Genomic DNA, 26,693 nt, shown 5'->3' with positions numbered 1-26,693 from the left:
AGTCATTTTTTCATTTAGAACAAAATTTTTCATTTTAAAATTTCGTGTTTTTTCTAACTTTGCAGGGTTATTTTTAAGAGTGTTACAATATTCTACAAAGTTGTAGAGCAGACAATTACAAAAATTTTGATATATAGACATAAGGGGTTTGCTTATAAACATCACGAGTTATCGCGATTTTACGAAAATTTTTTTTGAAAAAGTTGGTCGTCATCGATCATGGCCCTTCATGGTCACCCGCGACAGACACGGACGACGAAACAAAGAGAAACGCAAAAAGTAACTTTTTCAAAACTTTTTTTCGTAAAATCGCGATAACTCGTGATGTTTATAAGCAAACCCCTTATGTCTATATATCAAAATTTTTGTAATTGTCTGCTCTACAACTTTGTAGAACATTGTTACACTCTAAAAAATAACCCTGCAAAGTTAGAAAAAACACGAAATTTTAAAATGCAAAATTTTGTTCTAAATGAAAAAATGACCCTTCTGGGACAATGTAGATTCGAAAAGTACATTAAATTTCCCATAAAATGACATGTTCCAAAATTTTTTACAGTTGAGTAACGGAAAATGGGAGAATTTTTAAAACTTTTTTAGTGTTTTTTTCGATGAAAAATACGTTTATTCGGAATTCAGAGTACGCCATCAAATCGGGCGTCTAATTTTACATAAAAGTCCCTTTGACACCAAATTTCTATCTCATCACCGTTTCAGGCTGCAAATTGTTGAAAAACACCTCTTTTTTCGCATGTTCAAAAATGGAAGGGGTCGTACCGCCCCTCCGTCACGAGATATCAAAAAACGGACCTCGGTTTCGTGATCAGGGACAAAAGTTACCCCTTAGGACAAAGTTTCACACAAATCGAAGAGGGGTCGGGGCAACTTTTCCCGATTTCGTGTGAGTTGGTAGAGAATTACCCACTTATGATGCAAAATGGCTTTTTTGGGCAAACCGAAGGTACCAAAGATGTTTCAGCCGGATTAAAAAATAAAAAACAAAATTGAAGAAAAAAGACCATTTTCGTAAAGAATTGTTTACATATTTTAAATCTAGAAAATTTATTTGACCATAACAATGTTTGATTAATTGATTTAACGACCAAGTTTTACAACAAGTTTTGCTATTCCTCACAATTTCCACCATGCTCAAGCTTTATAAAAAGCTTTTCTCGTTTCTGTGTGAGTTTTTGTGCGCTCAAACAATCTCGTCTAACAGCGAATGCAAATATTTTGCCCGGCTTTTCTCTTCTATTTTTTGCTTACATTTTTCCCACTTATTGTCCCACCTCCCCTTGGAAGCGCGGTGAAATGTGAGAACTCGGGAACAAGGCCACAGATTCACCCTCTCCTGCCGATGAAAAGCTCTGCTAGGGGAAAGCCGATCCGATGCAGTCCGATGTGTCTGTGTGTGAGGGGTAGTTCTGGTTGAGTCGGTCCCCACTTTGGACCCCGCGGTTGGACGGATAGACTTAGATAAACATATGTGATGCTCACACGGAATGGTTTTGGATTTCCATTACAGTTGGGTTGACAACGTTGAAATGTGCTTTGTGAAATTTGATGACACATTCTTTATGTTACAGTTGTGCCCCATTAGCTTTTTTTTGCTGACAAGCAAATATGGCAATGGTTTTGTGGTTTATTGGAAAGTTGTTTTATCGATGGGAGTTGTGGTAGTTGTAGTTGTCTGAACATGCTTCAGTTATTCATATATTCATATAAGGACTGAGTTTTTGGTTAGTCTCTTAATTGAACTGTATCAGGAGTTTTGGAAAGAATCGTTCCAACTTAATGTTGCATCAAAGTGTTATTTGGATCAAGGTTCTCAAACATGTAATAGAACGTCTTTGCTCTGAATGGTCTACTCAATTACTAGGTCTAAAACCAAAAATAGATGAACTAGTTCTTCTTCAACCACTCGCTGTACCTTCAAGCAAGATCCTCGGCTATTCCGCTCACGTCACAACGTTCAAACCAAACCAAAAAAAAAAACTGATTCATCGCCCGGATCCACCGCAAGACGCACCACGGGACAATGTCATCCGGTTTTGCCGAACCAAATCTTGCCAACCATTGCTGCTAATTCCAAATGCTAAACCCAATCATATAATTGAGTTCAATTTTGGCGTCGTCCACCCTCGCACGCAAACATTATTCAACGCAAATTAGGTACCGATTCGTGCCTTCACATTTGTGGCGTGTTTTTTGGACACTCCCCAACCAAACAAGCGCATCTTCACGTCCAGTCTGGAAAGGTCTAGAAAACATAGACGGTTCGTGATTGACCTCAAAACTTCTTCGAATGTGGTTTAAAGAGTCCGGAGAAGTTCGATTGGAGCCAGAGAAATTGAGACCAATTTGATTCCCTTTTTAGGTGACACAGTTGTGGTCAGTCGTCAGGACTTGGAGTGAGGTCATGAGACGAAGTTGGGGACAAAAATGAATTTATGAATTCAAAAACACGCAAGTGTCTCTGAAGTGGCAACTGATAGACAATCTTATCAAAAAAGCAAAACAACAACGACTATCGAACTATTTGGGTTTTACTGTGGTTGTCAACAGTTTTAAAATATGTCAAAAACTTTTAAAACCTTCACATAGGACAAATTATGGGCCCTCCGATTTTTGCGATAATTTAACAGCCGGCTTTCGGTTATTTGATTGGACAACTTGGTTTGATAGGCCCAAAATAGGTACATCTACCCTATTTCAACCGAATTTGGAAATAAAATTTATTTTTTTGCCTTCCTCACTGAGGTAAGGCTTTAATCCTGCTCTGAAAATGGACTTTTTATTAAAAGCTCCTCGACTTGGTTTAAGGTCTCATACATCGCTATTGAATTGTTTGATGTTTCGATAAGTAATTCAAAAGTTATGTATAAAAACGTGTTTTCGCAAATATCCGGATCTCAATTATATGCACGTAAACGATGTCCGGATCCATCATCCGACCCATCGTTAGTTAGGCAATTGAGAGGCCTTTCCAATGAGTCCAAAACATTGAAGATCTGGCAACCCTGTCTCGAGTTATGACCACTTAAGTGATATTTATGTACTTTTTTGAAGCCGGATCTCACTTAAATGGATGAACTATGTCCGGATCCATCATCCGACCCATCGTTGGTTAGGCAATTGAGAAGCTTTTCCAAAGAGTCCAATACATTGAAGATCTGGCAACCCTGTCTCGAGTTATGACCACCTAAGTGATATTTATGTACTTTTTTGAAACTGGATCTCACCTAAATGTATGTAAACTATGTCCGGATCCATCATCCGACCCATCGTTGGTTAGTCAATTGAAAGGCCTTTCCAATGAGTCCAAAACATTGAAGATCTGGCAACCCTGTCTCGAGTTATGACCACCTAAGTGATATTTATGTACTTTTTTGAAGCCGGATCTCACCTAAATGTATGTAAACTTTGTCCGGATCCATCATCCGACCCATCGTTGGTTAGGCAATTGAGAGGCCTTTCCAATGAGTCCAAAACATTGAAGATCTGGCAACCCTGTCTCGAGTTATAACCACTTAAGTGATATTTATGTACTTTTTTGAAGCCGGATCTTTCTTAAATGTATGTAAACTATGTCCGGATCCATCATCCAACCCATCGTTGGTTAGATAATTGAAAGGCCTTTCCAATGAGTTCAAAACATTGAAGATCTGGCAACCCTGTCTCATGTTATTACCACATAAGTTATAACTGTGTTTTTTCTGGAACTAAAAAAAGCTGAAATGTGTGTCCAAATCACTCATATTACCCATTTTTGGTAAAAAGTGAGGAAGGCATCAACCACATAGGTAGATTAGGTTAGTTTTTTTCAAAAGGGACACTTTTAATCCCCCCCTCCAAAATCAAAACCACCAATCGTTTGCATGTTTCATAAGGGTTCACATGCCATACTAACTTTCACCGCCGGAAATTCTATCGACGTGGTGTCACCTGCAACTAAACCTTTTCTCTCCAGGCGCCGTCGTTCGTCGGCAGTGAATTATTAATTGACCCCTGAGGGGTGAGGTTCGGTGCGTTGCGTTTTTATTTCCTTTTTTTCAAGTTCTTTACCCTGTTATTTCTCGGGCAAAATATTAAAAAAAAACAACGCCATATGTCAGTCCCACGCGACACCCAGGACGCCAACGCAGCCAACGCAGCTGCGGTCAGTCTGCAGGAGACCGGTTCTAGGAGGGTTCCGTAAGGATTTATTAACATGAGAGCCAACGGCGATGGAAACACCCCTCGCAAGAGTTGTACCGTGAATTTAATGCGAACTTTCACATGCAGAGACCGGTTGGCGCCTACACACTTGAGAAATGGTTGTGTAGATCGGGATATTGCTTCTTTGAAGCTATACTGAAAATCAAAACAAATCTAAGATTTAAAAGTTATGTGTATCGTTTTTTGAAAGGGTCAAATTTACCCAGTAAAAACTTTTATTTAAAACAGCCAATCAAAAATCTGTCAACGCGCAAATCTGTCCGTCGCAACGTAACTCGTTACGCCGCGTAATTAATGTGACACTAATACGCTTGGCGCAAACATAAAACCGGCAGCAGCACCATGTTCCCGCCACAGTGTCGTCTGGTCTGGTTTGGTCTGTCGCCACATAATTTTCAGCACACGACCGCGAAACGCGATCACCTCGTCGTCGTGGTCGTGAGACGAAGACGCGAAATCGGTGCGTGCGCGCCTCCGAGGGAAGCCTTACGCGATATTCAGGGCACTCTCTGGTCTCAGTATCAGCGACCAAAGTGGTCCAAGTAGTATGGGAGTAGTGGGTCATTTCGTCGAATAAATCGCTTTATCGAATCATATCTTTACTAAATTTAAAGTAAAAAAAAAGAATTCGGTCTTATCACTTACTTAGTAAAATGACCGATTCGGTAAAATGACCAAATTGATAAAATTACCGTTTCAGTTAAATTTACAATTATAGTGATGTGATTAATTGGGTAAATAAATGAATTGATTCATTCGATGAAACGGCCAGTGAAATGTTTGAATTCGTGAAATCATGAAAACTAAACGGCATATATGGCAAAATAAACTAAAAAAAACTAACTCTGACCTATGAATTGGCCAAAAGTGAATTGTGTTACTTAAAACGTTAAAATATAATATTAGGGGGCATTTAAGGGTATTTTTTTTATTTTATTCGAATTCTTTGGACAATTTTCTATGAAATGCAACTTCTAGAAAGTTTTTTGCTCTAATAGTTGCAAAGTTATGATTAAAAGAAAAAAAAAGTTTTTCAGAAAATTGTCAACAAAGAGGACGGTGCCAAAAATAGAGAGATGGTCCAATCAGGACCAAACATGGGATTTCTATTAGAGATCCTAAATAGGGAGACTGGTCGAAGTGAATTTGACGTACCCAAACAGGCACGAGTTTGACGTATCCAAACGAGCATTTGCCTTTACGCCCAGCAAAACTTATCAGTGTTGCCAAGCTCAAAACATACGTTGCCAGATCGATTTAGCTAGCTTAGACCAGTCTCCCTATTTAGGGTCTCTAATTTCTATTACCTATCGATAGATGAACGTTCCCTCCAAGTTTGGTCCAAATCGGTGAAGGTCGAGTCCAACAGTGTACCCAGTTGACCTGGAATTACCCATATTTTGTCCAGGGAATTCCCGAAATTGAATAAAAAAACAAATGTTTGTCTGGAAATTCAGATAAGGTTGTTAAATACTTAGTAATTGATAAGACTATAAAGAATAAAAAATTGTATTCGGCATATCGTCGCCGTTTCAATCTTGTCATGCTATCTTGTCACTCCCTGAAAATTGATGTAAGTGCGACAACTGGCTAAAGGGATTTCATATCAAAACGCGTTTAACGCACGTACAAGTTAGACTGCCGTAAACATTTGTAATTATAACTCGGGACTCCAGCCACCAACTTCATCCAAAATTCGGGACAATGCACATAATGGTCAGCCAATAAAAACGTGTTTGTTATTGTTTACATTGCATGCTTTCGTTTTTGTTTATTCATGGTCAAAAATTAAAATGCGTTTTTCTCGGGTCTTCGAAATGGCTGGTGCGACAAGATAGCACGACGACGTCGATATAAAACATGAAATAAAAAAAAATGTCAAAAATTTTTAATTGACTGGGATTATTTTATTTGCTGTCGCTTCTGGGTTTATAATATTATCAAAGAAATGTTTCAAGCTTTTCAAGTCACGTCAAAAAAAAATCGTAGTCATATATTTATAAATGACTTCTTTTATTTGAATCACTTTGTATTAAAAATTGTGGTTCATTTAAAATCCAAAGCACAACACAGAACAAAAAATAGTAGTTTATGCAACAAGTTGCAAAAAGAGGATTTTTTCAGCACGAGTCGTACATTTCTCCAACGAGGTCTACCGAGTTGGATAAATAAGAAGAGTGCTGAAAAAATCAAGTTTTGCAACGAGTTCCATACAACATTTTTTGCAATTCAAAAAAAACACACACTGAGTGAAATTTTAAGTCAAATTTTCATGTATTTTGTCAATAAGTCGTTTAAATCAAAAAAATGTTGAAAAGTGTTACTTTTCGAAACAAGTGCTGAAAAGTTCAACTTTTCACCACCCATTTTGAAAAGTGTTGCTATTCGATTCTGTTATTTTTGGTACAGAAAAGTAAGCTATTTCGTCGTTCAAGAATGACAGGAAAAGTAAATAGTTTCACGACGGAATTGCAAAAAAAAACATTTTTAATTTCTTTTAAGGTATCTAAAAAGTGCTGTCCTTGTTTCAATTGAAGTGTAGATTATCATCAACAATCAGTATTGAGCTAATTCTATGATTCTAAGCTTGAAAAACATAACATGTATAAAAAATATAGATTTTTAGACTGTTTGAGAAATTTCCCAGGATTCCAAAAATATTTTTCCATTTTCCGAGAAATTCAAAACCCGGGAAAACTAGACGCCCTAATTTTTTATTCCTTTACACTTCGATTTACGTGAAACTTTGTCCTAAGGGGTAACTTTTGTCCCTGATCACGAATCCGAGGTCCGTTTTTTGATACCTCGTGAATATGCGAAAAAAGAGGTGTTTTTCAATAATTTGCAGCCTAAAGGGTGATGGATATAGAAATTTGGTGTCAAGGGGGCTTTTGTGTAAAATTAGATGCCCGATTTGATGGCGTTCTCAGAATTCAGAAAAAAAACGTATTTTTCGTCGAGAAAACACTGGAAAAGTTTTAAAAACTCTTCCATTTTCCGTTACTCGACTGTAAAAAAATTTGGAACATGTCATTTTAAGGGAAATTTAATGTACTTTTCGAAAGGTAATTTTTCATTTAGAACAAAATTTTTCATTTTAGAATTTCGTGTTTTTTCTTACTTTGCAGGGTTATTTTTTGAGTGTAACGATGTTCAACGTTGTAACAAAGATGTAGAACAGACAATTACAAAAATGTTGATATGTAAACATAAGGGGTTTGCTTATAAACATCACGAGTTATCGCGATTTAACGAAAAAAAGTTTTGATAAATTTACTTTTGCGTTTATCTTTGTTTTGTCGTCCATGTCTGTCGCGGGCGACGTTGAACGGTCATGATCGACGAAGACTAACTTTTTCAAAACTTTTTTTCGTTAAATCACGATAACTAGTGATGTTTATAAGCAAAACCCTTAAGTGTATCTATCAAAATGTTTGTAATTGTCTGTTCTACATCTTTGTAGAACATTATTACACTCTAAAAAATAACCTTGCAAAGTTAGAAAAAACACGAAATTTTAAAATGAAAATTTTTGTTGTAAATGAAAAAATGACCCTTCTGGGTCAATGTAGATTCGAAAAGTACATTAAATTTCCCTTAAAATGACATGTTCCAAATTTTTTACAGTCGTGTAACGGAAAATGGCAGAGTTTTTAAAAATTTTCCAGTGTTTTTCTCGACGAAAAATACGTTTTTTCGGAATTCTGAGTACGCCATCAATTTCAATGTCTAATTTTACATAGAAGTCCTTTTGACACCAAATTTCTATCTCATCACCGTTTCAGGCTACAAATTATTGAAAAACACCTCTTTTTTGGCGTGTTCAAAAATGCAAGAGGTCGTACCACCCCTCCGTCCTCCGGACCTCGGATTCGTGATCAGGGACAAAAGTTACCTCTTAGGACAAAGTTTGCAAATCGAAGAGGGGTCGGGGCAACTTTTCCCGATTTCGTGGGAGTTGGTAGAGAATTACCCAAAACATAAAAATGAAATTATTTCTTACTTGTTTGATTTATGAAGAAATGTGGAGAAATTAAAATAAAATAAAATACTATTTAATTAAAAAGAAACTGGTAAATTCTGCTTATAATATATTTCCATTAAAACACAAATGCCAAAAAAGTGTTAAAATGTAAATATGTAAAAAAATATTTCCATTGAATGATAAGGCTGCTATATTTTTTTTTTAATTTTTGTTTAGAGCTCAGTTCCTGAACTAAAACTTTGCCGAAGATACCGAAGCGATCAGAAAATCCTTGCTCATGATACGGATTTTAGAAAGTTTTCATAGAACTTTTGCTTGAAAAGCTCCAGAATTTGTATGGAGAAACCAATGTTGCTGAAGAGCTTGTTTTAACATAAGGGATCGATGGATAAATTTTCCTGCTAAGCAAAACATACAAGATTAACAGTACGAAACATTACGCTGATCCGCGATGACTACGTAGTTTGCGCAAGACCCAACTCTTCGCAGACGCGCATTATCGCGATTACTCACTCGCTCGCCTAAAGTGGGTTCTTTGGGCGGATGTCGGAGATGTGGATTAAAATAATTACCTGTGCTCAGTCAGTTAGTGGTACACACAGACAAAGTCTGCGAGCCCCGTACCTCGATCTCGATCATTGTCGACCGCCGTAAGATCGTGCAAAGTGGTCAGGGACGTGTCTTCGAGATTGCTCGCGCAAAGATTGTTATTATAAATCTACTATATAAACTGAAGTCAGCAAACAGGCAGACAGGTAGGAAGCCCGCCGGACAAAGACAACTCTGCTTTGATGGGTGAGTCAAGGCCGTACGGAACTTCAAAACCGCGAGAATCAACTCGGTGTGGTTACCCACGCGGATAATTTTTCGCGCTGGAAGCTGCGCGCTGCAGAGGTGATTTTGGAAAGTTGTTTTGCAACTGTTGCGAATTTTTGGGCGGTTTATATTTAGAACAGGAATTTCAGCATGTTGGCGGGATATGTTTTGGGAAACCACACCTTAAGACGTGATCAGTTCACTACCAATCGATCGCTTATTAAAATAATTATTTAAAGTGCTCCGCCATAATTATCTCACCAGTGTAGCAACATCACCGGCGTTGTTCGACTATTTTTGAGAAACCCCTCGCGAGTAGAGTCAAATCGATGAACACGGAAAAAACTACACGAAAATTCGTATTTGAAGTATATTTATATATGGATAATCTTGCTTTATCTTAAAAGATAACTCGACGACGTGCCACCCTAGCTAGGATGCTAAGGAATTTGCTTTTTCTACTACTTACTACCCAATTCGATTCAAACAATTTGTGCAAATTTCGGCGCGTTGGATTTTCTCCGTGAACCTCTTCCAGAGAGGTTGGATTAGCCGACGGTGTGGTGGCGGCAACCATACCATCTGATTGCAATTATCCACCAGGCCAAGTCTCACACATGTGATGGGCTCTTCGCCAACTGGGAATCATGCGGAGATAATGAGCATCGAAAATCGAAAAAATCGCAAAAATCCAACTCCCCGGCCAGAAATAAACATGTTTGTGCCCCGTTGGTCAATTTCTAATAGTTTTCCAACTCTTCCCCATGGGCATGTGTGTGTGTAGCAATCAAATGTACAATCGAAAACACTTTTTAAAATTCCTTCTCGCGAAGAATCGATATAGGCGAGTTGGGGTAATTTAATCATTCCGGGACTTCAAATCGTGCGGAACAGAGGCTTTGCTCTCTCTCTCTCTCCTATGATGCAATATAAATGCTGTTACGTCAATCTTGATATGGATGTTTGTGAGCAGTTTGTTGGAAAATATTTAAGGCGAGAACGATATTTCGACGTCGTCGTGCTATCTTGTCGCACCCGCCATTTTGACGTTCCGAGAAAAACGCGTTTTAATGTTTGACCTTGAATATTCAAAAACGAGAGCACGCAATGTAAACAGTAACAAACACGTTTTGTTTGGCTCACCATTCTGTGCATTGTCCCAAAGTTGAAGTTGGTTGCTGGAGTCCCGAGTTATAATTACAAATGTTTACGGTAGTCTAGCTTGTACGTGCGACAAACGCATCCTGACTTTCCTGGCCTGAAATCCCTTTGGCCTTTTGTCGCACTTACATCAATTTTCATGGAGTGACAAGATAGCACGACAAGATTGAAACTACTTTCATATGTAAAGTGACAAAAATGCACGGAGTTTTTTCGGTTTTTGTTGAATATCTCAGGATTGAAATCGAATTTTGGGGATCTGTGAAGGTCAAAAGGTGAGGCATTGTGAGCTGCACAAAATGGCGTTCTTAACTCAATTTGGCCCAAAATGCACGTACGACAAGTTAGCACGATGGCGACGATTTGCTCACAAGAGTTCGATGAAAATCTGAAGATTTGGCAACCCTTTCTTGAGCAATGATCACTTAGGTATTATCTCAGAAAATTTATGCGAACATGGGCAATATAGGAATGTTTTGTTCAATTATTCCAATCTGTAAAGATCACGAATTCTATCGATTTTTAACTACGTAACAATTCGTACTCGAGACTTGGTTTAGGCTAAATTTTCCTTCCTATGACTGTCTTTCCAAAGCCAGTTCGATGAAACCCTCATTATACTCAATGATATCGCCCATAAAAAACACACTCAAATGAGGAAAAGCGAACTTAGATTGAATCACGACTCTGATTAACAACGAGAGCGTGAACCACAAAACTCGCTGCCTCCCACACTCCCACGTGGCTGCTGCGTGATAATCAAGCATTTCCTTCATCACAATTATCATCCGTTTTATGCGCACGGTGTGGGGGTTGCACCGTACGGACACACACGTGTGGTTATGTTTGCATCCGCCACACTTCAAACGCAAAAGTGCCGCTCCATACAAGTACCAACTAGTACTCCTTCAGTACAGGTTTGAGGAAAATGAAAGTACTTGTTCAGTGAGAAGTGAGGAAGATTTGTGTTACTTTGTACAATCTGAGGTACTTGAGGAGCTCTAGATTTGATTTGATTTGTTTTTTTGCTCTCCTAGTAGCCACTTGAAGGGTAATTCTTCAAGCCCCATTAATTGCCGGTTGTGCCGCGCGTGGCTGGATAATGAGAGCCGGCTTTTTCTTCCTCTTGGCAACACTGTTTTGTCTTTATTTTTTATGAACCACCGCGTGCGAAATTCAATTTGAACATGCCGAACCAAAGTGATGAGGTAATGATGAGAACATTTATGAGCCTTTTCGGGCCGAGCATCCGTCCATTGAAATGGGCGTCCGTAACGAAGCAGAAGTTATGGTCACTGAAATTGGCATCCCCAGAGACAACTGGCCGCTTGATGACATGTACCTCCAGCGCGTCCAGCTTGAGATCCCTCTTCAGCAGGTACTTGGCCACATCCGGTTTCAGTTGATCAGGTAAACTACGAACACGGTTCATTTTCTTCCTCTGGACAAGCTCCTGCAACATGTCAAAATCTTTGACAGAGAAGCAGGTCACCTTGGTTCGAAATTGGGTTAATTTGTAAATCGGATCGAAACCAAATTTACGACTTTCCACTATCGCCACGAGCTTGTAAAAATCCGTGGTGTTCTTCACCACAAAAGGTGGTTGCTTTTGTTAACCTGCCGACTGGCCGAGGGGTGGAACCGCCGGGACGTCTCCTCCTCCTGCTGGGCTGGCATTGTTGTTGTTTTTGTTTTCCGCTAGCGGGCTGAACTTGTTGTTGTTGAGCAGATTCTTTTCCACTTTTTCTTCTCCGACGATAGCTCCGGTGATCTCAAGGGACTTCTTCCGCTTCCGATTTCCGGAGATGAGTTGAAAATCATCCGTCTCGGAGGTCACTTCCACATCCTTCCGTCAAACAACTCGAAGCAAGCAACGTTGCCTTTAGCGCGCACGTCACAACACGTCTACTCTCTCGAAGCTATCGTGAAGCTATCGCTTGATGAAAAATATGTTGTTTCAAAATTTGAGAATCCAATTTTACATAAAAGATGCTTTGACACTAATGGTACGTTCGTTTGAGGGCTAGTTCCGCACTGAGTGCCGCACTCAGAGCTGTCAAAGCGTTTGTTTGAAGAAACTCGCGCTAGTTCCGCACGAGTTTCGCCGCCATCTTGGAACTGAAACTCTAGTGCCGCACTGGCTGTTCAAACGAACGTACCATTAGTAAACATCCAAAAAAATAAAAGGGGTCGTTTCGCCGCACTGTCACGAGATATCACATATGTAGTGAGAAATTCTCTACAAAATCTGTCAATTCGACTTTTTTTGCTTTTTTTTAAATTTGGCTCAAGGCCTTCCCTATGACCAAAGAAGCCATTTGTCTCATTGGTATGGTACGAAAATATTCGAAAATCTGTAACTATTGAATGAAATTCTCTGATCCATTGATATCTACGGCAAATTTGTAGGAATTGATGTGGACTATTGAAGAAATGTAGGAACACGGATTTTTTTTGCTGATTCTTGAATATTTTTTTTACAGAAAAATCGACTTCCCAAAATCCGTATTAAATTTTTGGACATGTTTTAGAAGTAAAAAACCGCAACTAATGAGCCATAGAGAAGCATGGAGAAAATTGTTGACGCAAAACAAGAAAATTGAAGTTTTTTAAGTCTCATAAAAACATTCCCACAATGGAAAATTAAATTTTATTCAAGTGGCTTTATCTTGAACACGGTTGTTTTCGACATTAAAAACACATTTTTTTTCAAAAATCAGAAATCGGCGGGTAAATGTTCTCCGTACTCTCTATGGTTCAAATGTTGCGGTTTTTTGTCCCCTAAAACCAGTGTTGCGATTTTGAGCGCTCATCCGCTCATGAGCGAGCATTTTTCGCTCATTCGTGAGAAGGAGCGCGACGCGAGCTAGCTCACGTTTGCTCGTGCTCGTGTTTGCTAATTTATTTTATGAGCGAAAATGCTCATTGCTCGCGCTCGCGCTTAGTTTTGCTCATTGAGCAAAATAAGCGGTATTTTTTGTACCTGTAACGGGTAAACGATAATAACTTTTTTTTTTCAGCAGAGCTTCGAGGTTGTTTTTTTTAATGGAGGCTTGAATAGGCTAATCTTAATAATATCGGATGAAGTTATTGGTCTTATTTTTTGTTTTGAAACTTGTTTTGGAGTCAGAGTTAAGGGGTTCAGGTGTTACATTAAGATCTGTACTCAGTAAAAAAAACCCATAGAAATATTACATCTGGGAAGTACGTCTTTTATGTTAGAAAAATGCGTAATTTTGCTTCTGAAAATGTGTAATTTTGCCACTTTTCTGGTGTAATGCAACTTTTTCAGTCTTAATCTAGGAAAATTATAACATTCAAGAGGTAATATTCAACCTTACAAAATTACAACTCCCAAATGTACACTTTTTTACTGTGTAGAAATAATACGGTTAATAAAAAAATGTTGATAATAGAGTGACACGTGAAAGTGAACTATTTAATAAAGCTGAAAAGTATCTTTTAAGGAATACAAATATGTTTTCTTGGTAATACGTTTAGTCATGTTTTAATTCCTGGGCACCTCATCTTGTTTAGTAAATTATTTGTAAATAATTTTGCATAATAAATGTCAAATCTGTGTCTTAGATAATTTCACATCAATTATCTTATTTATATGCTGGAGTCGATCCAAATAAATAAATGAGAAATGAGTGTGCTCACAAGTAAAAGCATGATTAATATAAAAAAAAATCGATAACCATCCTATTTACAGCTTATTAAAGACCTAAAAATTCCGTTCCTTGACAATTTACTCTAAATTTGAAAGTGAAATAAGCTAAAAAGAGTGTCTGGGATTCTCAGCAAATTAAGACAGTTTACTTGCGTGTCAGCCATTTTTCATTTATCGGGAAATTAATCAAAACAAGTTTTCTAAATTATCAAACTCTGAAAAAAAATATGGGCTGACAACATTAAAGTTTCATAAATTTACCATTACCACATTGATCACACAAAAACTGGGGTAGAAAAGTATCCACCGCGATCAATTTTTGACAGTTCGACGCCAACGAATAATTTGATGAATTTAGCGCGGTTAACCAAAATTAAATTACCAATGCATTGTTATCCGAGCATTCGTTGGTGAAGGTTGTCTGAATCAACATGACTCGTCGCGTCCCGGCGCAAAACGCCGGCAATATTGCCCTACCTGCGGCTCAAGCAGGCAAAAAAGTGGGAATTTCCAAAAGGAAGGTTGAGGCCTCAACTGATGGCCAAAAACCGGGGATTTCCAAGAGGAAGGTGCTTTTGGAAGTGACATCGAACAGCAAAAAGACGAAAAAGAGCGACGGTACTGTACCGATGGATGAGGAGGAGGAGAACTCTTCGTCGCACGAGGAGCAGCTATTGAAGAACAACAAGTTTGCTGGACTGCCTGACGAGGACCAGGTAGCGGAAGCAAAGGAGAATGAAGTGAAACAGCGAAAGGAGAAACTGCCTCCTTTTTATGTGCGGCAATCAGCAGCAACGATCGACTTTCGAGCGGGGCTGGTTGAACTCATCAAGTCTGGGAAAGTCCTAGGCAACATTCGTCTGTGTCAGGACGGATTTAAGGTGCTGGTGCAATCCAGGCAGCACTATCAACTGGTCAAGGATTACTTGACCGAAAACGAGGCGGAGTACTTTACCCATGATGTCGTCATGGATAAGCCGTTCAAAATCGTCGTCAGAGGTCTGTACGACATGCCAGTGGAGGAATTAGCTGCCGAGCTAAAAGTTTTGAAACTGGATGTGTTGGCCGTGCACAAAATGAGCCGACGCAACAAAGACATCAAGTACCGTGACCAGCTCTACCTGCTGCATTTGGCTAAGGGATCGACGACGCTTCCTGAGCTGAAGGCAATTCGAGCGGTTTTCAACATTATCGTGTCGTGGGAGCGATACCGACCAGTGCATCGTGACGTCACACAATGCTTCAACTGCCTGGGCTTCGGGCACGGAGGTAAGAACTGCCACCTAAAGCGTCGTTGCGCCAAATGTGGTACCGATGCGCACATCACATCCCAGTGCATCCAAGATTCGCTGGTGAAGTGCCTCAACTGCAACGGTGAGCACTCGTCAACCGACCGAAAGTGCCCCAAGAGAGCTGAGTTCGTGAAAATTCGGCAGCAAGCATCGACGAAGAATCAGCCTCAGCGTCGTAGAACTCCTCCAGCCCTGGTGGAGCAAAATTTTCCACCTCTTCAACCGCGACGCCAGGTCCCGAACTTGGCACCGTTGCCGTTGGATCCCAGGAAGAGAGCTGAGATGAATCATCCACGGCCGGGTTCCAGCCAGGAGCCGAGACCGCCACCACCGGGCTTCAGCCAGGAGCCAAGACCAACCCAAGAACCAGCAGTTGAGGAAAATGGTAATGATCTTTACACCTCAACCGAACTCCTCAATATTTTCAAACAGATGTCCGCTGCACTGCGTGGATGCAAAACCAAGACCCAGCAGATTGAAGTGCTGACCTCGTTCGTCATCCAGTATGGATCGTAGGTCCCTCAAGCTGCTGAATTGGAACGCTTGCTCCATTAGGAGGAAGAATTTAGAGCTGGTGGATTTTCTTCGCGAGAAGGAGATCGACGTAGCTGCCATCACGGAAACTCATCTGAAGCCCGGTGAAAAAGTTTATCTGCAAAACTACAAGATCGCGACGCAGCTCGATAGGACCACCTCTGGAGGAGGAGGTGTGCTTGTCGCTGTTCATCGTGATCTCAAGCCACGCCGGCTGCCACACTTTAAGCTGGACATCATCGAGGCCGTTGGAGTGGAAATTCCCACTTCGGTTGGCCCAGTACTCTTCATTGCTGCATACTGCCCACGTCAGGTGAATTCCAGAGATGGTTCAGCAGCAAAACTGAAGAGCGATATCCAGAAGCTGACACGGCGGAGCGCAAAGTACATCATCGCTGGTGACCTCAACGCGAAGCATGAAGTTTGGGGCAACAGCAGGAGGAATCGGAACGGAGTGATTCTGCACAACGATCTGCAAAACGGATACTACAACGTTGTGAGTCCAGATCGTCCAACGAGGGTGGCTCGGTCTGGGAATCACTCAATCATCGACTTCTTCATTACCAATATGGCTGAGAACGTGGCTCATCCTGAGGTGTTTGAAGAGTTGAGTTCTGATCACTATCCGGTGGTTGTGGAGGTTGGAGCTTCCGTTACTCCGCAGCGGCAACCAACCCGGAAAGATTACCACAACGTTGACTGGCAGCAGTTTCAGCAAGTGGTCGACAGCAACATCGACTATGATCAACACCCGGAAACTTCTGCTGATATTGATCGTTCGCTGGAGGTGATCCAGCAGGCTATCAACCAAGCAGAGGCTGCCAACGTTCGGGAGGTTCCTGTTAATTTTAAGGTAACTGATATTGACGTAGATACTAAACACTTGATTAGACTTAGGAATGTTTATAGGAGACAATATCAACGGACTGGGGACTATGACAAAAGATTTCAGTGAACAATTTGAACAAAATCATACAAGACCGACTTGACAATATCAGAAATCAAGAATTTTCAAAACATGTAAGCCAGCTTGGGAATTATTCAAAACCATTTTGGAAACTTTCAAAAGTTCTTAAAAACAAACCAAAGCCTATTCCTCCTCTTATTGTTGAGGATTCTCCTTTGATTACATCCGAGGAAAAGGCAAATGCACTTGGGCTTCATTTTGTTAGTTCACATAATCTTGGCGCTTCCATGACCAGCCGTAAAGAAACATCAGTTGCCAATAGTATTTCAACAATTAATAACTCTACCTTTGAATTTCCTGCAGATTCCCATGTTTCTGGTGAGGAAGTCAAAGTTGCAGTTAAACAAATGAAAAATATGAAAGCTCCAGGCTTTGATAACATTTTTAATCTAGTGTTGAAAAAACAGAGTGATCAGTTCTTTCAACATCTAGCCAATATTTTCAATAAATGTTTGCAACTTGGTTACTTCCCTACCAATTGGAAACTGGGCAAAGTCATACCAATTTTGAAGCCTCAAAAAGATCCAACATCGCCAACAAGTTATCGTCCCATTAGTCTTTTGAGTAGTCTGTCCAAACTCTTTGAGAAGGTCATCTATTCAAGGCTTTTGGATTTTACCAACGATAATAATATAATTTTGAACGAGCAGTTTGGCTTCCGAAAGGGTCATAATACTGCTCATCAGCTTACGAGAGTTACTAAAATCATCAAGCAGAACAAGCTTGAGTCTAAATCAACTGCTATGGCTTTGTTGGATGTTGAGAAGGCTTTTGACAATGTTTGGCATGATGGTTTGATACATAAACTGTATTTATACGGTTTTCCAATGTATCTTATCAAAATTATCCAGCACTATCTTTCGGAGAGATCGTTCAAGGTTTTTCTGAATGGGATTGCTTCTGGATTATTCAACATTGATGCTGGGGTTCCCCAAGGAAGTATTCTTGGCCCACTTCTGTACAATATTTTTACATCTGATTTGCCTACTCTTCCTGGTAATGGTGTGTTGTCACTTTTTGCTGATGACACTGCCGTTATTTATAAGGGTAAAATAACCAGATATTTAGTTGGCCGTCTTCAAAGGGTCTTGACGTTCTTTCCGAATACTTTGGCGACTGGAAAATTCGCATAAATGCAGCCAAAACTCAAACCATCATTTTTCCACTTTCCAAATCGGCCCGATTTGTCCCAAAGGATGATGTTTTGATTAAAATGAATGATGTTTCGATACCCTGGTCAAAAGAAGTTGTCTATTTAGGTCTCATACTTGACTCGAAACTTTTGTTACGGCAGCATGTAGACAAAATATTGAACAAGTGCAGCATTCTCATCAGGTGTTTGTATCCTTTGATTAACAGAAAATCAAAGCTATCTTTGAAAAATAAGTTAGCAGTTTACAAACAAATAATTTACCCCGTTATTGAGTATGCAGTACCTGTTTGGGAGTGTTGCGCTAGAACTCATAAATTGAAGCTCCAGCGTGTCCAAAACAAGGTACTCAAAATGGTTTTGAATGTTCCTGGCTGGACAAGATCAAGTGAGGTTCATGAATTAGCAGAAGTAAAAATGTTGGATCAGAAGATTCAAGAAAAATGTTTGAAATTCAGGGAAAAATGTGCTATATCTGAATACCCCTTGATTCAAGGATTGGTTTAGTTTATTGTAAGTTTAAGTTAGTTTTAGGTTAGGTTATGTTTTCTTAACATTTTTTTTTCCTCATTGTACCTAGTGTTACAAAAATGATAAATCATATACTTTTAAAGTTAAGAAAATGATCAGTGTTTAAATCACGAAAAGCAAACTAAAGCTGAAGAGCCACAGCTGACCACTTATTATGTAAACCAAATGTAATTATTATAAGAAAGATTCAATAAAGTATATTTAATTCAAAAAAAAAAAAAAAAAAAATAAATTACCAATGCAACTTTGATGATTTCATGTCCCTTTTTCGCGATGAAATTATCTTCAAAAGTGGCAATCCAATTGGCCTGTGCCAGATTCATAAACAATACTAAAAATCTACCTGGTTTGCTGTTGAGCGCTCATTGAGCGCGAGCGCATGCGTTGAGCATGAGCGAGCACGAGCTACCTATTAAGTCCTCTTGCTCATGAATGAGCGAGCACGGATTCTGGCTCGCTCGCTCATTCGCAACCCTGCCTAATTTTAATGGCTTCATTGGTCATAAGAAAGGACTCTACAAAGTTTGAACCAAATAAAAAATGTAAATAAAAACAATTTCCGGCTTTGGTGGAGATTTGCTCTAGTGCAAAGGCAAATAACAAAGCGTTCTATGAAAATATCGTTCACTCATTGATGTTCTTTTGAGAGTTTGACAAACATGTTCTTAGCTGCGTTCAACTGCGTCTCACTTTTGTTGGATAATTTTATCGATGAGCAGCGAGCCACTCATTCGTGAGGTGATCCTATTAAACTCAAAAAGAATCGTTTGAAATCTTGCCGAGAAAAAGCTACGAATACTCACCGATGAAATTTTCATTGTTACGCCAAAAATAGATTAAAACAGTAACTTCCGGACCCGCATGACCCGCTGGGGTGCATCATCACACGTGAAAAGAGAAAACTTGTGACCGATTCGTTGCGGCGGACAGTAATTTGCTTTCACCCCAAACCAAGGTTGTCGCGAAGGTCTCCCTCTCTGTCGGGAGACCGTTTTATGGTAATCGCAACACAGCCCTGTCTTGTCTCTTGTACGTAAGTGGACTGTGTGCATGAAACTGGTTTAAAACAAAGCAAAGCAGAGTAGCAAGACTAAAAACTACGACGCCACCGGATAAGTGATCCCATAAAATGGGGTCACTTTTCCATCTTGTCATACACATGGGCAGCGAGTATGCTAGGGTGGTTCTTGGAAATACTTTTACGAAATCCATTTAGACGTTATTAAAATTAAAAGTCTCACAAATCCGTTATATCGCTGTGGCAAGTCAAACTCAAACAAAAAAAATTCCGAAACAATGTAAGGCAGATGCACTTTAACACTGCATCGATCTTGACACGATCTTATTAAACTGCTGAAGTATGTTTCCTGTCTACCAAACAAGCTGCTGGAGCCGGTTGATATTTTTTATTGCCATAATTTCATACAAAGGTTCAAACTGTGTGCGTACGAGCTCTTTTGAAAGCTAAAAGCTCGTTGTATGAATCATCCTGCTGCACATCTGGACAAAGAAAGATAGAAGATGCTGCGTTCTTGCTTTCGAGAAAATAAGGAAATTAAATTACATCCAAACATAAACTTGCACTTTAGTATAGCTCTCAAGAGTAAACGGAACATAATTATAGCTGTTTATGAAAGAAGCTTTTTTTGGCATGATTTTTTTCTTTTTTGTCAGAGACTTGATATTAATTTGATAAAACTGTTTATTTTTACTGTGCGTTTTTGTTCCGCAAACATTTTTCATTTTTCGAAATAATTTAGTTGATCTGGTCCAGAGTCAACCAACACGATGTTCACTCAAATCAAGAGCTCTGACATCGAATGCCATTTCAGCTTCTCTGATACTCAATGCAACAAACGATGCCATAAATGGTGCAAACTTTTGTTGATGATATCCAAATGGATTTCCTCGTCGCGCTCAGCAATTAATCTGCCACGTGGCATTTAAACGGGTTGTGAAATTCTAATGGATAATAAAGAAATTACTTACCGCGCAGAATCACTTAAAGTACACTTAGTAGTTTACTGTTGCGCTCAACGTTAGATAATCCTCTTTAATAATACATATCTTTTTTATTTCTCAACCCTTTCACAGAACTGCAGAAAATCAGCTACTCATCACAGTCACAGGGCGCGAGCACGGCGGAATGGAATTAGTGACCATAATCCGCAAGCCGGTCGCCGTCATCGGTTCGCCACGAGTTGTTTTCGATACCGAAGAGTTTATCTGTGGATAAATAGTGCCTCTAGAAAAAAGCAAAAATAGAAATTTTAGATAACGATTGCACATGCTGGCGAAATCGTCGTGTAGATTAGTGATTTGTGTGTGATAAAAAAGTAAAGTGAAGTAAAGCGAAAAATAAGGCACAAAAATGTCCGACATCTGTGATTTCGAGTGGTCAAACAACCGGTTCCGGCACAACCTCACCATATCGGACCTCCAAAAGGGGTACAACAAAAATGAGCCCACCGACCGGAGCCGGGCCCTAATCGCCCTCAAAGAGCTCATCGGGGCCAGCATGGATTACGCCCTGAAGGACAAAAGTTGCTTCCAGGACGACGAGTTCCTGTTCCGCTTTCTGTACGCTCGAAAGTTCAACGTCAACGACGCGTTCCAGCTCGTAATCAACTATCACGCCTATCGGCAGCGGAACGGATCGCTCCTGCAGCGACTATCCGTCCTTGACGAAAACATCCAGCTTGCGCTGCGAGACGGATTCCCAGGCGTCCTCCCAAATCGAGATCGAAGGGGTCGCAAAGTGTTGATCTTTCTGGCCGCCAACTGGGACTACTCGTCGTACTCGCTAGTCACCGTGTACCGGGCGATGCTGCTGTCGATCGAGAAGCTGCTCGAGGACAAGCAGAATCAGGCGAACGGGTTCATCGCGATTGTGGACTGGACAAACTTTACCTTCCGACAGTCGTCCAATCTGAACCCGAAAGTGCTCAAGCTGATGATCGAGGGATTACAGGTGAGTTTTGATTGCATTATCAATCAAATTGGTACATTTTCAAAAACTCTTGTTTTAAAACACAATAAAACTCGAAAAATTGCCCTCCAAATTACTTGGAACTTTGTAAAATTTGGTATAATTCCTTTTCTCAATTTTTGGGCATACCAATCTTAGTCATCATTCATCAAAAAAGAAATATTTTTTTAAGAAAATGAAAAAGATTAGGCATTAGGATTATTTGCAACGGCCTTACAAAACTCCAAGACAATTAACCCTCTACAACTCAACCCCAACTTTAGACGGGCTTCGTTCTAAAAAATCGCCAAAAATCCAATTTACAACCATTTTTTGATGTTTAAAAAGCAAAAAATTACTTTGCCAATGTTTTAAAAAATTACGTTTTTTTCTGAGGTCAACTTTGGCTGTGTTTCTTGCTAACATTTCCTTTTTATTATGTGAAATTAAGTATTTAGTTATTTTCGTAGTGTACCAGACTACGCTTCAATGTGACAATGTGAAAAAAAACAAGCAAAAAACTGAAAAAGTGACTGACTGACATGAAAAAACCAAAAGGAGCTAAAGGTAATGATAGGAGGTGGTAAACTATGCCAAATACTATCATAAACAAACATAAAGTTAACAATATACATTAATGCAAGTTAAAATACTAAAACTAACTTAATCCACCTATGTGGTTGGAGCCTTCCTCACTCATTACCAACAGTAGCTGTACACAAATTTCATCTATTTTTTAGATCCGGAATAAAAAAGTATATAAATATCACTTAAGTGGCCATATCTCGAGACAGGATTGCCAGATCTTCAATGTCTTGGACTCGTTGGAAAGGTTTTTTGATAACCTAACCAATGATTGGTAGGATAGTTGATCCGGACATAGTTTACATACATCTAAGTGAGATCCGGCTTCAAAAAAGTACATAAATATCACTTAAGTGGGCATATCTCGAGACAGGGTTGCCAGATCTTCAATGTTTTAGGCTCGTTGGAAAGATCTTCTGATAACCTAATCAACTGGATGGTCGATCCGGACATAGTTTACATACATTTAAGTGAGATCCGGCTTCAAAAAAGTACATATATTTCACTTAAGTGACCATATAACGAGACAGGGATGCCAGATCTTTAATGTTTTGGTCTTGTTGGAAAGGTCTTTTGATAACCTAACTAACGATGGGTTGGATGGTTGATCCGGACATAGTTTACATACATTTAAGTGAGATCCGGCTTCAAAAAGTACATAAATATCACTTAAGTGGGCATATCTCGAGACAGGGTTGCCAGATCTTCAATGTTTTAGGCTCGTTGAAAAGGTCTTTTGATAACCTAAGCAACGATGGGTCGGATGATGGACCTGGACATAGTTTACATACATTTAAGTGTGAGGACAAAAACAAAGGCCAGTAGGTATGGCCACTTAAGTGATCTTTATGTACTTTTTTATTCCGGATCTTAAAAATAGATGAAATTTTTGTACAATTCCATCATAACAGCCATTGTTGGTAATAAGTGAGGAAGGCTCCAACCACATAGGTGGATTAAGTTATTTTTTTTAAATTTTGAATTGAACATAATATGTTATTCTTAAAAAAATCACGAAGCAAATGATTTTTTTTAACTTTTGATGTTTCGGATAATCGAGGCCTCAGGACGATTTTTGAGGGTTAATTCCGCATAAGAATGACCCTTTGAACGTTTGTTTGAGTGCGGAATATGACTAGAACACAGGAACAAACATAATAATGCCATTTTTTATCAACAACAAGAAACGTTTCAAAAATAAATCTTGTACGGCATTCGTTGAACTCCTTGAAAAATAAAACTTTACCCATTGAGTTCAGAGTTGGAACTTCGATCTTGAATTCGTGATAAAATAAAACTAAAATTATTCATAAGAACAAAATTTTACGAAAATCGAAGATGGGTTCAAGACAAATGCTGTGTGAGTTAGCAGAATATGAATGACTCAGAAAGAAAACTTTTGAACACAATTTATATCAGCCTTTTTATTTATTCCATCAAACATGCGTGCAGCTATTTTTATAGATAAAAACTATTTTTTATAATTTACTAGTTCCAAATTGTGTTAAAACCTAGGTCCTGCTCAAATCATGTTTCTATATCCAAACGTTGAATTAAAAAAGCTGCACAATATTGCGATATTTGATGCACTTTTCTAATGATTCACACTTTGTCACCTGCACAAACCTCGTCAGCTAGTAAACAAGTTACGTGTTTCAGCTCATATTGGCCTTCCGATGTGTAATTCAATATTTTTCCTCGATCTTCTCCCCTGCAGGACTGCTTCCCGGTGCGCTTCAAGGCGATCCACTTCATCGGTCAACCGTGGTACGTGGAGGCGGCCCTCGCCGTCATCCGACCCTTCCTGAAGGAGAAAACCCGCGAGCGGATAAAGCTCCACGGCGGGAACCTGTCGACGCTGCACGACTGCGTGGCCCGGGACATCCTGCCGACGGAGCTGGGCGGCGAAGGGCCGACCTTCAACCCGCTCAACTGGTACCACGAGCTGCTCGAGTCGAGCCAAATCTCGACCAAGCCCGCGCCATCGTACATTCTAAGTCAGCCCCAGTTCTACACCAAATCACCTGCCCCGCTGGCGACGGCCACCATCACGACGACGACCACGGCGACCGCCCACAACGGGGGCGGCGGAGATTTCCTGAAAAGTACCAAAGCGGCCGTGGTCAAGATCGGCGTGCTGACGACCAAGGCCAACGATCCGGCGGCCAACATGCTGCTCGGCGTGGGGAGTGACACGTGACCGGATCGACACCAGATCCTCCACCGGCAGCCCTCCTCGGTGGCAGAGTCCGAGTCGATTTCTTGATGAAGGTCCTGATCTCAAATTTCCATCACAACAGTAACAACAACAGCAACACGGCAAAAACACTCATCCATGCGACAACTCATGACGCAAAGGGGCCACGTGGCGTCACGTGTGTATCTTTAGATATTTAGAGTCCGGAGCTTGGCAGCGGAACTGGCTTCGTGGGTTGCGACGGCGGTCACTTGAAACCATTTTGTGTAAGTATCTTCGAATTACGTAATTTTTACCGAATTCAATTTGAATTCACCCGATTTATTTTTATTTTCACTTCTAAAACATTTCAACATCAAAGGGAGCGTTCTTGTATTACGTAACGCAGGTGGGGGAGGAGGGGGATCGAAGGCCGTGTTACGTTTTATTATTTTTTTAATTTGCATGGAAATTTTGTTATGTGGGGTTGAAAGGGGAACGCTCCCAAAACCTGCTTTAAAAACAAACTTGATTGCAAGAAGTTGACCCGCATGATCGCACATGATCGATATATCCAACTGATCTTATATTTAAGTCAAATATGAACCACTCTAATGTCCATGTATTCGACATTTTTAGAAAAGCTTCCACTCGTTTTGGCCATTTTCAAGATAACTTTACCTAAAACTTGCCAGGTGGCTGATTTATAGCATATTCAGATTACAATTTGACAGCTCGTATTGCTATAATTTTTGTCGTAAAATCTACCAAAGGTGAAAGATTAAAAAAAATCTTGGAACATTGAATAACTTAAGTTCCATAATTGTACTGCATTTATAGCTTCGCAGTAATAAAATTGAATGCAATTATAGCGCAGAAAAATCTGTTACTCTTTTGGTGTGGTAGTCGCCTGATGTAGGTACACCGTCCATTAGAGTGACTAATGGCTCATTGAAAAGTGTGTAATTTACGCTCCCGTCAAGGCCATATGCAAACCTCACGGTAAACTTATCATGCATCTAGAAAGTCGTGCAATTAACGTGTGGCGATCCCAAATCATGGCGTGTTGCGGAGTCGTGTATCAATCCTATCTACGAGTCAATCGATGCGGCAGTGTTGCCATTTTGGTCGCCATTATGGCAGTATGCCATAAAAAGATCCACATTAGTTGACAGGTCAAAAAAACTTTTGTCTAATTTTTAAGGTTATGTGAGTGGCGTGCCGAAGATCAATTCCATAAGGAACTAAATTTATGCTTTCAGCAAATTTAAAAATGTCTCCAAAACCGTGGTGTTGGGCTGACGCCACCGGCGGTTGACACAACCGCTACGGGCACGTGTCACGCCAGTTGGGCTCACGCAAAGAGCTTGATTACACCGAGCTTTGGTGTGTATGTCCTTCTGCACCGCCGCAACCCCCGGCAACATCGATTCCATTAAATTTCAAAGTGTACGGTCGTGTACCGGCGACACCGCACGCTCGTCCAATTATTGTCAACCCAAAACCCTAACCTCATCCGCTGTCAACCATATTCCGGTGGCCGTAATTGGTGTGAAATGTTGTTGTGTTCCCAATCCGGGGCGGGCGGCTTATAAACACGAACTTTCGGCGGGCCTCCCCTTAATTTAGTGCACCTTTCTCGGAAACGAGAGTGTGACGGGGACCGTCTCAATCGCGGTCCAAGCCGGATTTCCGAACTGTCGCACGCAATCGAAGTTTGGGATGTTTGAAACTGTCAATTTGGTCTGAAAATAAATCAGTCGAGTAGAAGTAAACTATCCAAGCAAATTGTAACAATGCTAACCTCAAAAATGAAACCCTAACCTAATTTGGATAAGGTCGTCCAACTATTTGCCACTTACCCTCGGGGTGGAACGCGAGATTTGGTCATGAAATGTGACTCGACCTTCAAGGCTCGGAATCGCGTGTCACGCGTTTGCCACACTTTGCGGCACGACAACCGACGCCAGGCATTGTTTATTTATTTCCCCTCCCTCTCCGTTAGTGCGAACCCGTTCTCAATCATGGCGGAAAACGGCATCCTGAAGGCGTCTTAATGTTTTTTTTGTTTCGGTCTCAGTTGGCGCCTGCCTCTTGCAGTAAATCGTAGCCATCTACGGTCTCTAGGATGATCCGTTTTGCGGGCCACGGTCAAGGCCTGCTGAGGAATTTGTCGTGGCAAGTTGACTTCAGCGGATCAGCGCAGCGGTGTTGTCAGAGGGCAGTGTTGCCAAGATTCTTGAATGAACCGTTATCAGAATTAACTAAGAAAAGTTAACACAGAAAAGTTGCACTTCAAGATCAAGTGGGGTTTGTCAAAGCTGGCAACACTGCGTTAGGTATAAATAGACCATTGATCGCATATTTGAAATAGGAAACCTTCTTGTCTCGCTACTCGCTGGGATAGGATTACCAAGATGGCGCATTCGTACAGAAATACGATGAGTAAGAAGAAACGACAAATAAAACAAACCAGTAACAACTTGATCACCGGTTTTGAGGGCGACCTTAGCCCCAACTGGTCGTTCAACGACTGATCAACAGTTGTCCGGTGAGTCTCTCGTTGAAGCTCGCGCAACAAAAACCTAGGCAAATGGCACACCGGAGGACAGCTCTGCAGGCAAACCGGAGTGAAAT

At 40.3% G+C, this 26,693-nt stretch overlaps 1 protein-coding gene across 1 annotated transcript in view; it reads left to right on the top strand.

The window, feature by feature from the left end:
- The window catches only part of LOC6031837 (clavesin-2), a 44,016-nt gene that overhangs the window by 13,566 nt on the left and 3,757 nt on the right, over positions 1-26,693 (top strand). The window contains exons 2-3 of the mRNA XM_038254831.1: positions 20,422-21,298; positions 23,598-24,343. Coding sequence (XP_038110759.1) covers positions 20,699-21,298; positions 23,598-24,080 — 1,083 coding nt within the window. The 5' untranslated portion in view covers positions 20,422-20,698 and the 3' untranslated portion in view covers positions 24,081-24,343. The remainder of the gene's footprint in view (positions 1-20,421; positions 21,299-23,597; positions 24,344-26,693) is intronic.

The sequence above is a fragment of the Culex quinquefasciatus genome, chromosome 2, assembly GCF_015732765.1.
Source record: "Culex quinquefasciatus strain JHB chromosome 2, VPISU_Cqui_1.0_pri_paternal, whole genome shotgun sequence".
NCBI classification, from domain to species: Eukaryota; Metazoa; Arthropoda; class Insecta; order Diptera; family Culicidae; genus Culex; species Culex quinquefasciatus.
Note: the sequence above shows the minus strand (reverse complement) of the source record. Positions and strands in the feature narration are given on the sequence as shown.